At 48.9% G+C, this 13140-nt stretch overlaps 7 protein-coding genes across 7 annotated transcripts; 6 read left to right on the forward strand and 1 right to left on the reverse strand.

Moving 5' to 3' along the window:
- Positions 1–18: 18 nt before the first annotated feature.
- Positions 19–1197, forward strand: N7520_003538 (protein transporter YIF1; the record flags this gene model as incomplete). Its single annotated transcript, XM_057137473.1, has 3 exons — positions 19–315; positions 377–937; positions 1000–1197. The coding sequence occupies 3 exons, from the start codon at positions 19–21 to the stop codon at positions 1195–1197; spliced, it is 1056 nt and encodes a 351-aa protein (XP_056997938.1).
- Positions 1198–2071: 874 nt separating this feature from the next.
- On the forward strand, positions 2072–3084 carry N7520_003539 (60S ribosomal protein eL14; the record flags this gene model as incomplete). Its single annotated transcript, XM_057137474.1, has 5 exons — positions 2072–2089; positions 2210–2302; positions 2362–2499; positions 2663–2926; positions 3031–3084. 5 exons carry the CDS (start codon positions 2072–2074, stop codon positions 3082–3084), a joined length of 567 nt encoding a protein of 188 aa, XP_056997939.1.
- Positions 3085–3821: 737 nt separating this feature from the next.
- On the forward strand, positions 3822–4614 carry N7520_003540 (nascent polypeptide-associated complex subunit alpha; the record flags this gene model as incomplete). Its single annotated transcript, XM_057137475.1, has 3 exons — positions 3822–4040; positions 4166–4224; positions 4275–4614. 3 exons carry the CDS (start codon positions 3822–3824, stop codon positions 4612–4614), a joined length of 618 nt encoding a protein of 205 aa, XP_056997940.1.
- Positions 4615–5007: 393 nt separating this feature from the next.
- N7520_003541 (F1F0 ATP synthase subunit d) lies at positions 5008–5742 on the forward strand (the record flags this gene model as incomplete). Its single annotated transcript, XM_057137476.1, has 4 exons — positions 5008–5016; positions 5107–5502; positions 5562–5648; positions 5713–5742. 4 exons carry the CDS (start codon positions 5008–5010, stop codon positions 5740–5742), a joined length of 522 nt encoding a protein of 173 aa, XP_056997941.1.
- A 1056-nt stretch (positions 5743–6798) lies between these two features.
- Positions 6799–7884, forward strand: N7520_003542 (uncharacterized protein; the record flags this gene model as incomplete). The annotated part of the gene is made up of 1 exon (XM_057137477.1): positions 6799–7884. One exon carries the CDS (start codon positions 6799–6801, stop codon positions 7882–7884), a length of 1086 nt encoding a protein of 361 aa, XP_056997942.1.
- Positions 7885–8219: 335 nt separating this feature from the next.
- On the reverse strand, positions 8220–8494 carry N7520_003543 (uncharacterized protein; the record flags this gene model as incomplete). The annotated part of the gene is made up of 2 exons (XM_057137478.1): positions 8220–8396; positions 8474–8494. 2 exons carry the CDS (start codon positions 8492–8494, stop codon positions 8220–8222), a joined length of 198 nt encoding a protein of 65 aa, XP_056997943.1.
- Positions 8495–11749: 3255 nt separating this feature from the next.
- On the forward strand, positions 11750–13054 carry N7520_003544 (uncharacterized protein; the record flags this gene model as incomplete). The annotated part of the gene is made up of 4 exons (XM_057137479.1): positions 11750–11868; positions 11939–12035; positions 12122–12699; positions 12790–13054. 4 exons carry the CDS (start codon positions 11750–11752, stop codon positions 13052–13054), a joined length of 1059 nt encoding a protein of 352 aa, XP_056997944.1.
- Positions 13055–13140: the final 86 nt, after the last annotated feature.

Consider the following 13140-nt stretch of genomic DNA (forward strand, 5'->3'; position numbering starts at 1 on the left):
TGTCTCACCAGGAACATTATGTATCGCGGCTCCTTCGCACCACCGCCCGCGCAGTCGCCGCCTCTTCACCACCCTGTCCCGCAACATGTGTCGACCGTGCCCATGATGCGCTCACCACCCCCACCTACTTCTCAACAGACCCCTAATGCCGGTTATGGAGGCAACCCTTACCAGTCTTCACCTGCTCAGGGTGGTAATGCAAACTATGCCGGTGGCCCCGGCTTTGGCCAGTTCATGACCGACCCAACAGCCCAGATGGGCTTCCAGGTTGGCAAGAGTGCGATGATGGCAGGACAGGAGTATATGGAACATAATGTAAGGCCCCATCTAAGACTTACAATATATCCATCATGAATTGCTAACCCTTCACTCACAGTTCAATCGCTATGTTTCCATACCAGCCCTGAAGCACTACTTCAACGTCTCCAACTCCTACGTCCTGAACAAGCTCGCCCTCGTCCTATTCCCCTGGAGACACAAGCCTTGGTCCCGCCAACAAGCCCGCATGCCCGTTTCTGCTGGTCCAGATGGCCAGATCATGCAGCAACAATACTCGTCCATGTTTCTGCCTCCGCGAGACGACCTCAACTCACCCGACATGTACATCCCCGTCATGGCTGTGGTCACATACATTCTTTTGTCAGTATTGTTGGCCGGATTTCGAGGCAACTTCCACCCGGAGCTGCTTGGTTCGATCACTACAACGGCCATTGCGGTGATCATCTTCGAGATTCTTTGCTTGAAGATGGCCATGTACATCCTCAGCATCAACAATGACTCGCAGCTGCTGGATCTCGTGGCGTACTCGGGATATAAGTTCGTCGGTATCATTGCTACGTTGGTTGCATCGGAGATCCTGATGCCCGGCCGAGGGACTGGAGGCTGGGTCGGTTGGACTGTCTTTGTATACACATTCTTGGCGAATGCATTCTTCTTGGTGAGTTGATATACACCGCCACGCTTATCTAGTGCTGACTTGTGCTAACCCGCCTTGAATAGCTCCGTTCGTTGAAGTACGTCTTGCTTCCCGACTCGACCGACTCTACTATGCAGAGTGGCATGCAAACTGTGGCCCGGGGACAGCGTAACCGTCGCACGCAGTTCTTGTTTGTCTACTCGTATGTCATTCAGTTTATCTTCATGTGGGTTCTCAGTCGCGAGGGTCCATCGGCGTTGGCATCGAAGGAAAGCTCTTGATCAGTCAATACCGGGGAGTTTCATTTAAGGTATAGACGGAAACAGGGGAAGGTTTGGCTGGTATGGCAGGATGAAAGGCTGATCAGCAGCAGTCGGCGTCTTGGATTCATACTATACGGCCTCAATAGTCACGATATAGCACGACTTATTGTAATCAAAACTATCTACATGTTCACAGCGAGGTATTCAGTGCTGATGTTTAGAACACAAGTACGGAGTAGAAAGATAAAGTGATCATATAGAATAGTGTTATATTGAAATGCATGAGCTAAACTAAGGGAAGTGGAGTTGAAAAAAGAAGTCCTATAAATAGTCAGAGGCAAGTCCAACTAGTTCATGTAACAAGAAATGTGGCATGTGTAAGGTTCTCAGAGATCTTGGTGATAAGGTAATATCATTGCCGAAGCTCAATTACTATCTAGGCGTGATAAAGTTTTTAATCATTGAACCGGGGGAGGTGGATGATGTTGAAGTAGCAGAGGGTCATGAAACATACCCAGTAAGAGATCAAGTCGAAAGATTGGTGAAAGATGAGTGGCAATATCTGGAGAATCTTCGAGCAAAGTTAGCTGGATGTACCAACAAAGCAAACATGAATCACAATGGTTTGAGAAACAAGGAGTCAGAATATGTAAGAAATTAAATATCATCCATCAGTGCTGTATAGAACCTCCGGCGAGAGGTCCACAGACACCGGGTCAATCGCAAATTACCGCATCATTCGAAGTGTAGTGCAAAGGCAAAGTTGGGACCGATCTCAAACGTACCATTAATGTAATCTGTATGGAACAGAGATGTTAGTCGAATAAAGTTGTTGAGATTGTTGATTGATATTCCGTGATGAAGAGCACCATTTTGCTCGTTGGAGTAGATCATGAAGATCAAATTAGTTGTTAGGAAGAAAAAAAAAACTCAATAAAAGCGACGCGCCGGATAAATAGAAGGCCCGATACGATCTGGCCTGCTGACATAAGTGAACCCTAGACCAGCCACGAGTGGCCCGCTAAGCGAGAATTGTGTGGGCACATCCGAAATTCGCAAAGGCAACTTTGAGTATCCGACTTTCTTCGACAACAACCCTCCGACTCATCCTAACCCGTCGACCGTGAGTGTGACCGCATACACATCTAAAGAACAAATCGCTGAATTCGTGTGATTTTACAGACAGCCTTCGCCATGGCCGATATCGATGTCAAGCTCGCTTCGTGGAAGCTGGTCGAGGTTGGCCGCCTTGTCCTGATCCGCAGCGGTCCCTTCGCTGGCAAGCTCGCCGCTATTGTTGAGATTGTCGACCACCGCCGTGTATGTTGAAAATTCCGCATTGCCAGCCGTCCAAATCACTCCCCCCGAAAGAGTCCGCCAAAGAGAAGAAGCCAGGAGACGACCAAGAAGAGGATACTCCAGGGGAGGCGAATATGCGACAAATTGTCTATGAATTGTGTTATTGACTGTCTTTCGTGTACAGGTCCTGGTTGACGGTCCCTCCAGCGAGGAGCAGAAGATCGTGCCCCGTCACGTTCTTGCCCTTGCCCACGCCACTTTGACTCCCTTCACCATTCCCGCGCTTCCCCGTGCTGCCGGTACTGGCCCCGTCAAGAAGCTCTGGGCCAAGAACGAGATCGATGCCAAGTGGTCCAAGAGCAACTTCGCCCAGAAGACCGACCGTGTCCAGCGACGGAAGAACCTGACCGACTTCGAGCGCTTCAAGGTCCTGCGTCTCCGCAAGCAGGTACGTTGAATCTCCCATGGATGACAGCAGAATTCGGCGCATATACCACCATTTCTGGTCACAATCTATCATCCAATCCAGCAGAGTTCTAACAGTTTCACCAGGCCCGCTACGAGGTCCAGAAGTCCTTCGCTAAGGTCCGCGCTACTAAGGCTTAGATGTTTTACGACGGTTTTGGTGCATAGGATGAAGGAGGTGTCCTGGGATGGGTTTCCATAGCTGGCACTACTGCTAGCAAAATCGCTGTATGCATTAATCATCTACAGCAAAAATGATTCAAAAATCCTTGAAGTCCCAGCAAGGCCCCGGTGTCAATGTTTTGTGTTCTAGGCCCGTTGGCTACTTTTTTTTCTTTTCTATAGAATCAGGATTTCTTTCCTGGACCTGAAAAAGAATCGAGGAAAGCAAATTTGTGTAGAACCCAAAAATTCTGTATTCATCTGTATTGTAAAAATTGAAAGTTGATATGATTGAAATCGATTTAAAGTGACGTTATAAAGCATATAGAACTATCTTGCATTGGCATAGTTATAGGGCAATGTGTGGGAGTCCGGGGTGGGTGTAACCGCCTCGCTAACGATTTTCGGTCAGTCTTGCCGCACAGCTCACGGCTTCTTCGATCTCACGCCTTGACAAAATCCACCCTTTTCCACCACAGCTCGATATCCGTCTTTCAGGTGCGTTGAATGAATCTAGAGTCCTCAATATCGAATTTCCACAACCCGAAATCGTCATTTTCCGCCCGTTGTGCGATTCGTGGGGGTTGTTCGGTTCTCCCACTATACGCCCACCCTCCCACTTCTCACCACCTTTAACACACTCGACACTCGAATTGAGCTTACACTGACGCTGTATATTTATTCCTGTCATTTAGACACCTCCACATACATTCACAATGGCCGACCCCCGCGTTGAAGAGCTTCCCGATGAGGAGGTCCCCAACACCGTTGAGAGCGACTCCGAGTCTGACGGTGAGGCCGAGCCCTCCATCCCCGGTGGTGCCTCCGTCACCATCCACTCTCGCAACGAGAAGAAGGCTCGCAAGGCCATTGCCAAGCTTGGTCTGAAGCAGGTCCCCGGCATCACCCGTGTTACCCTCCGCCGCCCCAAGAACGTATGTGCATTTGGTGTCGTTTTTGGTTCGGAAAGAGTGCTGCAGCATGGCGCATTCATCCATCATGACTGGCAACCTGCGTCATTGAAAATTTGCATTCAGGAGACTAATTGATTTCTCCACAGATCCTCTTCGTCGTTAACCAGCCCGATGTCTACCGTTCCCCCAACAGCAACACCTGGATGTATGTTATCGCTGCCAATGCGAAGGAATAAATGCTAATGCTTTTCTCAGCATCTTCGGTGAGGCCAAGATTGAGGACTTGAACGCCCAGGCTCAGGCTTCCGCTGCCCAGCAGCTCGCTGCCGCTGAGGCTGCCGGTGAGCACGCCGGTCACGATCACGACCACGACCACGACCACGACCACAAGGCCCCCATTACCGACCTTGGCGAGGCTGTTCCCAAGAAGGAGGAAGAGGAGGATGATGGTGAGGAGGTTGACGAGACTGGCCTTGAGGGCAAGGACATCGACCTTGTCATGGCTCAGGCCAGCGTTTCCCGCAAGAAGGCTGTCAAGGCCCTGCGGGAGAACGACAACGATATTGTCAACTCCATCATGGCTCTCAGCATATGATGAACTATCCTTAGCGTGAATAAGTCGCGAATCTCATGAGTGGCTTGGGTTTTGCAGCAGGAGATATCCTAGCTTGCCCTGTAAACAATTCGAATTCAAAAAAGGAATTGAACCGACCCAAAATAATTTTCAAACCTATTCCAAAAATTTAGACGCTTCAATAAGCAATAAATGAATAATTAAATAAATGTATCAATGCAAAATGCATGTTCATAGAGATCTAATGGTGGTATCATGTAGTATACAAGTGGCCGATGCTCGGATGCCGGATGGTCACGTGTTTCCCGCATCCAAACCTTTCCGAGTCAAACTCGCCTGTCCGGCACCTCCCTGCACATCGAACTCTCCCCCCTCTTCCCTCCACCTCACCACCCCATAACCCCTCCCGTCACAATGGCAGCTGTACGTTCTCCTCCCTGCTGATCGGCGCAATATTCTCCGGTCATCCGGCCCGGAACCAGCACCCGCTAACATCCCTTACCCGAACAACAGCGCAGCGCCGCTCTCAAGGTCGACTGGACCAAGGTGACCACCTCCCTCGGTCTGCGCGGCCAGACCGCCGCTTCTCTGCAGTCCTTCAAGAAGCGCAACGATGACGCCCGCCGCAAGGTTCAGCTCCTGTCCGAGCAGCCCCAGACTGTCGACTTCTCCCACTACCGCAAGGTCCTCAAGAACCAGGCTATTGTCGACGAGATCGAGAACCACTTCAAGACCTTCAAGCCCGCTTCCTACGATGTCAGCCGCCAGCTGAAGGCCATCGACGCTTTCGAGGCCCAGGCCATCCAGAACGCCGAGCAGACCAAGGGCAAGGTTGAGGCCGAGCTTGTTAACCTCCAGAAGACCTTGCAGAACATCGAGACTGCCCGTCCCTTCGAGGACCTCACTGTCGTACGTACACATCGTATCGGCTTTTTTGCTATGCTTGGTTACTTATCATTTATCTTTAGGACGAGGTTGCCGCCGCTCAGCCCGAGATCGACGAGAAGACCGCTTCCCTTGTTTCCAAGGGCAAGTGGATGCCCCCGGGTTACAAGGTACGTACAGACCTGGATTCTAATCAAACTCGTAATGGTATGCTGATGATGTTGTGTCTTGTAGGAGCGTTTCGGCGATCTCTCCGCCGTCTAAATGTTGGACTTCGTGTTCAACTTCATTTATTCCCCGCTTCATCTCACTGCCCAAGATGTTTGTTTGGCGTCAAGCATATGGCATTCACGCCCGGATTCAGTTAGATTCCCTTCCATGGTGCGATGGGGCGGTTGGAATGTGTATAGAAACAGTTCAATTCAAATGGTTTCTGCGTTCTCGTGAACAGAGGCTTTTCCTTTTTTCGTTCTAAATCTTGACCTTAATCTAAAACTTGAGACTGTGGTTTAAATGTGCCAGTCCATGGGACCCGTAAACATCAATTGATTAAGTATGCAATGCACGGTTGTTCCATTACTGGGGGATCAATTGTTGCATGTATAGGCGCTTCCAAGGTTGTCGGGATATATATATAGCTTGCAACTGTCGGCCGGGAACCTCGATCCACTTCACACATATATGTACGCATTCAAACAGCCCGACTTGCCAAATTTACATATTTAAGATGCACGACATGTAGTCTGAGCTTATGAATGATATGCGTCTCAATCTTGAAAATTCTCTTTGCTTTTAAGAATACCTCAATCCAATTTCATCTAACGTTTGAAGCAGGCCAATTCTTTCGTTCCTCATGAATTTATCAACAATGAATGTCATGGATATATTCCCCAGGGACACCAGAAAAAATATTCAGCACTACTTTAGTGGTAGTGAAAACACTCAAGTGCTCTTTGTCTCATTTATTCGATGGTTTGCGTGATGCTATGACATAGATTCATGACTTGATCAACATCCACATCTGCAGGCGGCGCAAATGGATGCCAAGACCTTTTGAATCAAGGTTCACCTTCAAGCTTCCCCTCCTCTATGCCTTCTTTCTTGATCCGACAAGAGGTGAAACACTGTAATTCGACATGTTAACCCTGCTATCGACCTCCCGTCGATCTTGATACCACCGAAATGATCAAGACCCCATCCTATGCCCATCCCCCGACTTCCGTGTGTCCTCCCGAGGGGTCCACGGGGGTATCTAACAAGCCCAAATAAATTTCTACATCTACATCTCACCAACACTTCGACCTTTAAGTGTTATCGCAAATGATTCACCCCTATGCATTGGCCGATCACCCGCGCTCGCGCCTAGAATCCCTCCCCGTAGAGATCCTCCAATTGATCTTCTTGCACAGCCTAGAAATCAACCTTCCGCGCGCCTCACTACATCTCAGCCGTGCCCTGTCAAGCCCAGTGCTCTACACCTGGCTTATTCGACTAGTCTTTAGCTCCGCCAACCCTGGCTCTCGCCATGGATTCTTCACTCCAGACTTCTTACCCCCACCTCTCGATTTCTGGGATCTATCATGGGAACAACGGCAACATTTACAGACTACCCTGCTCGCATGCCGGTGGTGTACACTCCCGCTGATGCGGAAGTGTCAACGTGAATACGTGGATCATGTTATGCGACGGAAATGTGCAGATCTTCTGTTCTCCCCTGAAGACGAGGAGACAATGAAAAGTATTGCTCCTCGATTCGACGATCTAGGAGACTATGATCGCCCACGAATAAACGATCGTCGTGGAAAGGGCGATCTGGTGATCAATGCCCAACTTCCAGAGAACAAAAGCAAGAGAAAAAGCCGAAAGGACAAAAAGTACCGCAGCTCATCACGGAGCAATATTGATCGCAAAATCGCAATTTGGTTCCACTACGGCGCAGTGCAAGTCCGTGAACCAAATGAGGTATACTACGAAAATGACCTCTTCCGACTCCCCGCTTCGACTGCAATCGGTCCTGGTCGAATCCCTGATAAACTACTTCAACCTCCGTGGTCGGATTCCCAGTTCGACTTTCTTCATCTTTTATCTACGGACTTCTACGTAGATGATGACGAGTACTCCAATTATCGGTCGGTGGAGATCACCAGTCGATTAATACGGAAGCGGGAACACGAGCCTTTTCGTCAGCTGCTGCAGATGTCGTTTCGCGCTGCGAATTGTCGTGTTCCTGAGCCATGGCCGTTGAAAGGCTCACATTATCAATTGGTGAGGCGGCATGCGGATGAGAAGGGAGATCCTTTTGCAAGGGCGATCTTGGATTTGAGGTGGAATGATCTCATGGCAGATGTGGAGGGAGATCTGTTGCGATTTTTCGAACAGCAAGACGCTGAGCGGGAATTGGATTGAGTAACATGTGTGAGACGGCGCATGATGAAGCATTATGATTTGTATAGTGCGCAGGTACAGATTTACTATGTTACTTAAAGTTTCCCAGATATGGATATGAATATACATAGGATTGTCCGACCCTTATAATACGTTACGAACCAAGAGATGATAAAGAGATAAACATTGGAAGATTTCGGTCGTTGAAATTTGGTTAAAAACCTCATTTGCGCCTGGGTATGAATAATACAAAAGAAGAAAAATAGCAAGAAAACCCGATCGCATCAATCAAGAATCGTAACTCGTAGCCGCCAGGGCATAGTGATTCGGTTCACTTGTCGTGGCGATGATCAAGATCATACCGTCGCCCTGTGACGACGTCGTCTTCCTCCTCCGCATCCACCACAGGTAATGCAGGAGATGATGGCATCGAGAACAGACACGACACCGTTGATGATAGCGGTGCAGACAGCACCGATGGTATTGACGATGGCCATGAGGCAAGCCCCGATGGAGTGGAAGACAGCTTGGATCTGAAAGAAGGGATACGTTAGTGACATGATCTTGGCAGGTGGCACATGTGACAAGGCAAGGGATAGCGACAACATACACAGGAGACAATGCAACCCATTTTGAAGGATGTGACGCGTAGTCGGTTGAAAGTGTGTTGGATAGATGTAGGTTGTAGATTGTAGAGTTTAAGGTCTAGGCTTCGAAGTGGCCAGAGGTGTTGAGCTGGAAGCAGTAGAGCGGACAGATGTATCACTGAAGGGGCGCATAATGGAGAAAGAAGAGGTAGGACAACGAAGATATTTATCTAGAAATGCCAGGTCTAAAAAAAACCCGGTTTGCAGCCCAAAGGCAAATCACGAAAACGATATCGTCAATAGAACCAACGAGCATTCACGAGTGTCGCAGAGATACGTAACAGCTCGTCCCAAAAAGGCTAAAGATAGTCACAAGCCGCAAGCCACAACGAGCTTGACCTGAGGAATGATAGGGCTGAGCAGCACTGACGTCAAAAGGGGTCTTTTTGTTAAGGAGACCAGAGAGATGGAGAGGGAAAGAATAGCCTGATGCAATTTTAACTTTCAAGCATCTCATGAAGAATGATTCAAAGATCAGCTCTCAATGACAGGTTACCGGTTAGCTTTAAGCCTATTCCGTCATCTCGACGCTGGGTACGGGTTGATTTCCTTGATTTCAATGACGATCCTGATTTCTAGGACAGGCCTCGAGTGGTCGCTGGCGCCCCCCTGTGGCTTGCCAGGTGCATGAACATGATATACCCAGGTACTGTACAGGTTAATTCAGGTCCGAGTGGTCTAATTAGGTCCGTAAGAGACTTGACTCGTTCCTTTCGTTCCTGGTGTAGCCTTCTTGTGGTTCGAATCCCGCTGGGTCGCGTCTGCTTTTGGTATCTATGACGTCAACACTCTACTTAAATGATTGCCTATTTGGGATATCTACCCTGGTCAAAAGTGGGGTATGTCTCAGCCACGTGATAATATCTGCCCTGGATATTATGTAATGCAATTTTGGAGCGGCTGGATTTCCGCCAATCAGAAGTGATGAACTTGGCTACGTACGACCAGGCTTCAGAATTTTATAGATGAAGCCGTTGTATGAAGGCCCACTTGGGAATAACGGGAAGTATCGACTTAGGATCCACAAGCTATCAGCAGCTACTCGGTCGACAAGCGAGCTACATTATTGTTGTGATCAATAGGCACGGTCTCGCTTCAACGCCACTATTTTTGGGTCATAGGGTGCTTGCACGGCTACAGGCAAAGCAGAATGATAGAACAGATATCGAAATCACTTTTCCTTTCCGGTTTAAAAGTATACCATATGTAATACGACTTTGTCGATCGTGTGTCATTCACATCCGATCTTGGAACTGTTCCGGACCGGCCCGCATCGTCAAAGTGGGTATATGCTTTCGAAGGACATTGTATTAACCGCTTCATTCTTCATGCTGTATGAGATGGGTTGCCATGTGTCTTGTTCATGCCCCCTCATAATCTCCGATAATGACTTGCTGATTACACTTTGTAACAAGTATTGGATATTAGTAATGCTGCATTACGTGACTAGCTGACATCTCCGCCTGTTTCTGGCCAAGGTGTGGGGACAAGCCATTCCATGAAGGACTGTTGACTTGAACCTCAGTTCAATAGTTTGCGACGTGTACCTGGCCAGAAAAATAGGTTCCCGTGAGAGGATAGGGATAAGAAAGAGCAAAAAGGCGGACCCCCTAAAAGAGGGTGTCTCTTCTCCCTCACAACCCCGCAGTTCTGTCAAATCGCCCTTAACCACCCAGACAACCGTTGAGCAACCCTCACAGAAAAAACTGTCTCCAATCGCAATGCCCGCAAATGTGACTCCCGAATCGCCCGAATCGCCCGACGTTTCTGATGCAGGTGTCTTGGGTGCAATTACATCCCCCAATGATCTTGATCCATGGACTCGCGCCTACATGTTCTTGGAGACCCGAGAGCCTGAGCTGATGAAAGCTTAAAAAGCGCACTTGGAATTTTTGACACACCATAATGTGAACGACTCAGACAGCTTGAGTTCAAAGCTAGTGGATTCGATCGATTCGAAGGCGGTTGATTTGGTCGTGAAGAAATTATTGGTGGTCCGAGAGAACAAGAGATGGCACGTTTCTCCACTGGGAGAGAACATCAAAGTGCGAGAGCAGGTCGAAAAGCTGGGAAAGTTCCTCCTATGGGCCGACCCATTGCTGAAGAATGCCTTCAGTACTCAGCCATTTGCATCGCTCGCCTGGTGTGGCGTCTCGTTGCTTCTACCAGTAAGTAGTTTTACCATGGCTATTGGAAAATTTGCTGAAACTAATAGCTTTTGACTAGCGGTAGCGCTGCAGATGGACCATGCTGAAGGGCTTCAATTCGATCGATGAAGTCCAAGTTTACTGGGGTTATTGTGGACGGGCATACCTTTCCAAGTATCCAGCCCTGAGCGGACTCGTGGCAGAACTGTGCTCGCGCATTATTGAATACCAGGCGCGCCATATGTCATCTCTCCGACAGCCAGCTTTCCCGCGCCTGGCAGCTGTGTCAGGAGAGTATGACTGGGCAAGTGTCAAAAACCGAGGATCTTAGCACCTACTACACCAGCCTGATCTTTCCCCTCGAAGCCAAAAAACTGCAGAAGGACATGAGTGCACCGTGAGATACAAACGATCAAAGAGTCGCGTGACATTCTCAAGGAAATCCAAGTCCTCGAGGCGGAGAAAACGCAAAATCAGGAAATCTACGAGGACCATTAGAAAAGAGAGCTTCTACAGGCTCTTTCTTTCTCCCAACATGAAGATGACAAAATATTCGATCCGCCAAAGGTCAAGGGGACATGCAGATGGCTTCCCGAAGATGATCTATTCCGCACATGGCGCGACAGTGACACCTGTAACCTCCTTCGAGTAACTGCTGGTCCTGGTTGCGGAAAGTCGGCCCTGACACGGGATCTGATCGATGGACAGCAACTTTCAACACGCTTTACGATATCCACTGTCTGTTACTTGCACTATGAGTACGAGATAATAAATGAAATTAATACCCGAAACAGTAGAGCGAGCCGCACTAGTCCCGATTAGGCAACCGCTTTCCACTCAGCGCTGCAGCCTCAGCATCAGGCAGCCAACCGGGGCTGATTGGTTTTCTGGTTGGTTTTCAGTTCTTCGCTGATATGCAATGCTCCATAAATCATGGCTCTCCATCGCTATCTTGGAAGCTCAAAACAGAACTTGAAATTTCGAGACCCTAGTCCCTTGCCCCACATCAGGGTTTTCTGACTGATCGGAGCATAAATACCGTGATCTACCCGTTTAATTGTTATCCATCCAACCATTCTCACCCTGGATAACATGTTGCAACCAATCATTTCGCCTGCGCAATTATGGCCCGGCGGGATCCCAGCCACTGTTCGCCTGCACCCAGAGGGTGATTTGAATGACAAGGACGCGCAGAAAGAAATCCAAGGCTGGTGCCATTTTTTGAAGGTACGACCCTGGCCCCATAGATATTCTTGGGATAGCATCTTATTAACGTCTCAGGAATTTCGGGCTCCCCCTTTCTGATCCAGAGGAGGACAGGGCCCAACGACGCGCTCTCATCGAAAAATGGGCGTCTGCAGATCAAAGCTTCCGTGATGTAGGCCTCTTTTCTCGCATCCTCTACTCCATGCCTAGTTGGGAAATTATGAGTTTGACTTGAATTGAAACGTTAACATTTCCTAGTCATACTTTTCTGATGGGCCCCTCGTGGGGTTGCACGATTTCAATGGCTCAAGATATTCTAAGAGCTTCGTCTGCCTTGTTGATAAGCCCTACAATCCGGAGAACTACTCCCGTATTACCAAGATTCTGATCCTCCTCTATATCCACCTTCAACGTTCACTCAATCACCCGCTTAGTCATAACTGTAGTAGCGATGATCAGCCGCAGCTCCCAGCATTCATGCTAGACCCTGCCACGGAGACATTATCTACCAATGACTATGCGCGGCTCCTCGCAGGGGAGAACTTGCCTGTGACCTACTACCTCGAAACCGCCGACTTTGAAGCAATGGCCATGACCTCTACCGGCACTGTTATCTTTCCATACCTGGACGATCAGGCATACTTGGTAATTGATAACCAGAGCTGTGAGGACGGGCGCCTCCTTCTGCTCAATTTCAGCTGTACCGGTCAGATTCTCCACCAGGCGCGGATGATCCCGTTCCAAATTGGTGCTCTCACGCTTTTCCATGGTGTACTGGGCCATCTTTGGGAGGAACTTTTCAAGAAAGGAAACGCGAGACCGGGTTGGAATAAACCGTACGTGCGTCCTGTTATCTTTCTGATGTTTCCCCTCCTCCCTTACCTCTTTCTTCGCGATACAGGCTAACGCACAAGGGTCAATAACAGATTTGACATTCATCTGCCACTCGTGGAAATCATGGCGGTCCTCATACAGCGCGGAGACTTGTTTCCCTTGAACGACTACACGCCGGCCGAGTGGGCCGAGGAGTTCGAGCGGTTTGCGCCGGAATACCTGGCCTATGAGCGTCAAGGCCGGGTGATCGAGTACAGCTGGGATCGGCTAGCGGATGTGACGGAAGAATTTTCTACCTACAATCATCTTCGCTATGACAGACAGCTAGCTGACATGTCGAGGCGAGGCCCTGTTTGATGGGAAGTGCATTTGGATCTCAAGCGATGAAAAATGAACAAGTTGTGAATTACCACCACAATTCTCATTTTTCTTTGAAGCATTAT

This window comes from Penicillium odoratum, assembly GCF_028828045.1.
Source record: "Penicillium odoratum strain IBT 22623 chromosome Unknown utg000003l_segment0_segment0, whole genome shotgun sequence".
Classification (NCBI taxonomy): domain Eukaryota; kingdom Fungi; phylum Ascomycota; class Eurotiomycetes; order Eurotiales; family Aspergillaceae; genus Penicillium; species Penicillium odoratum.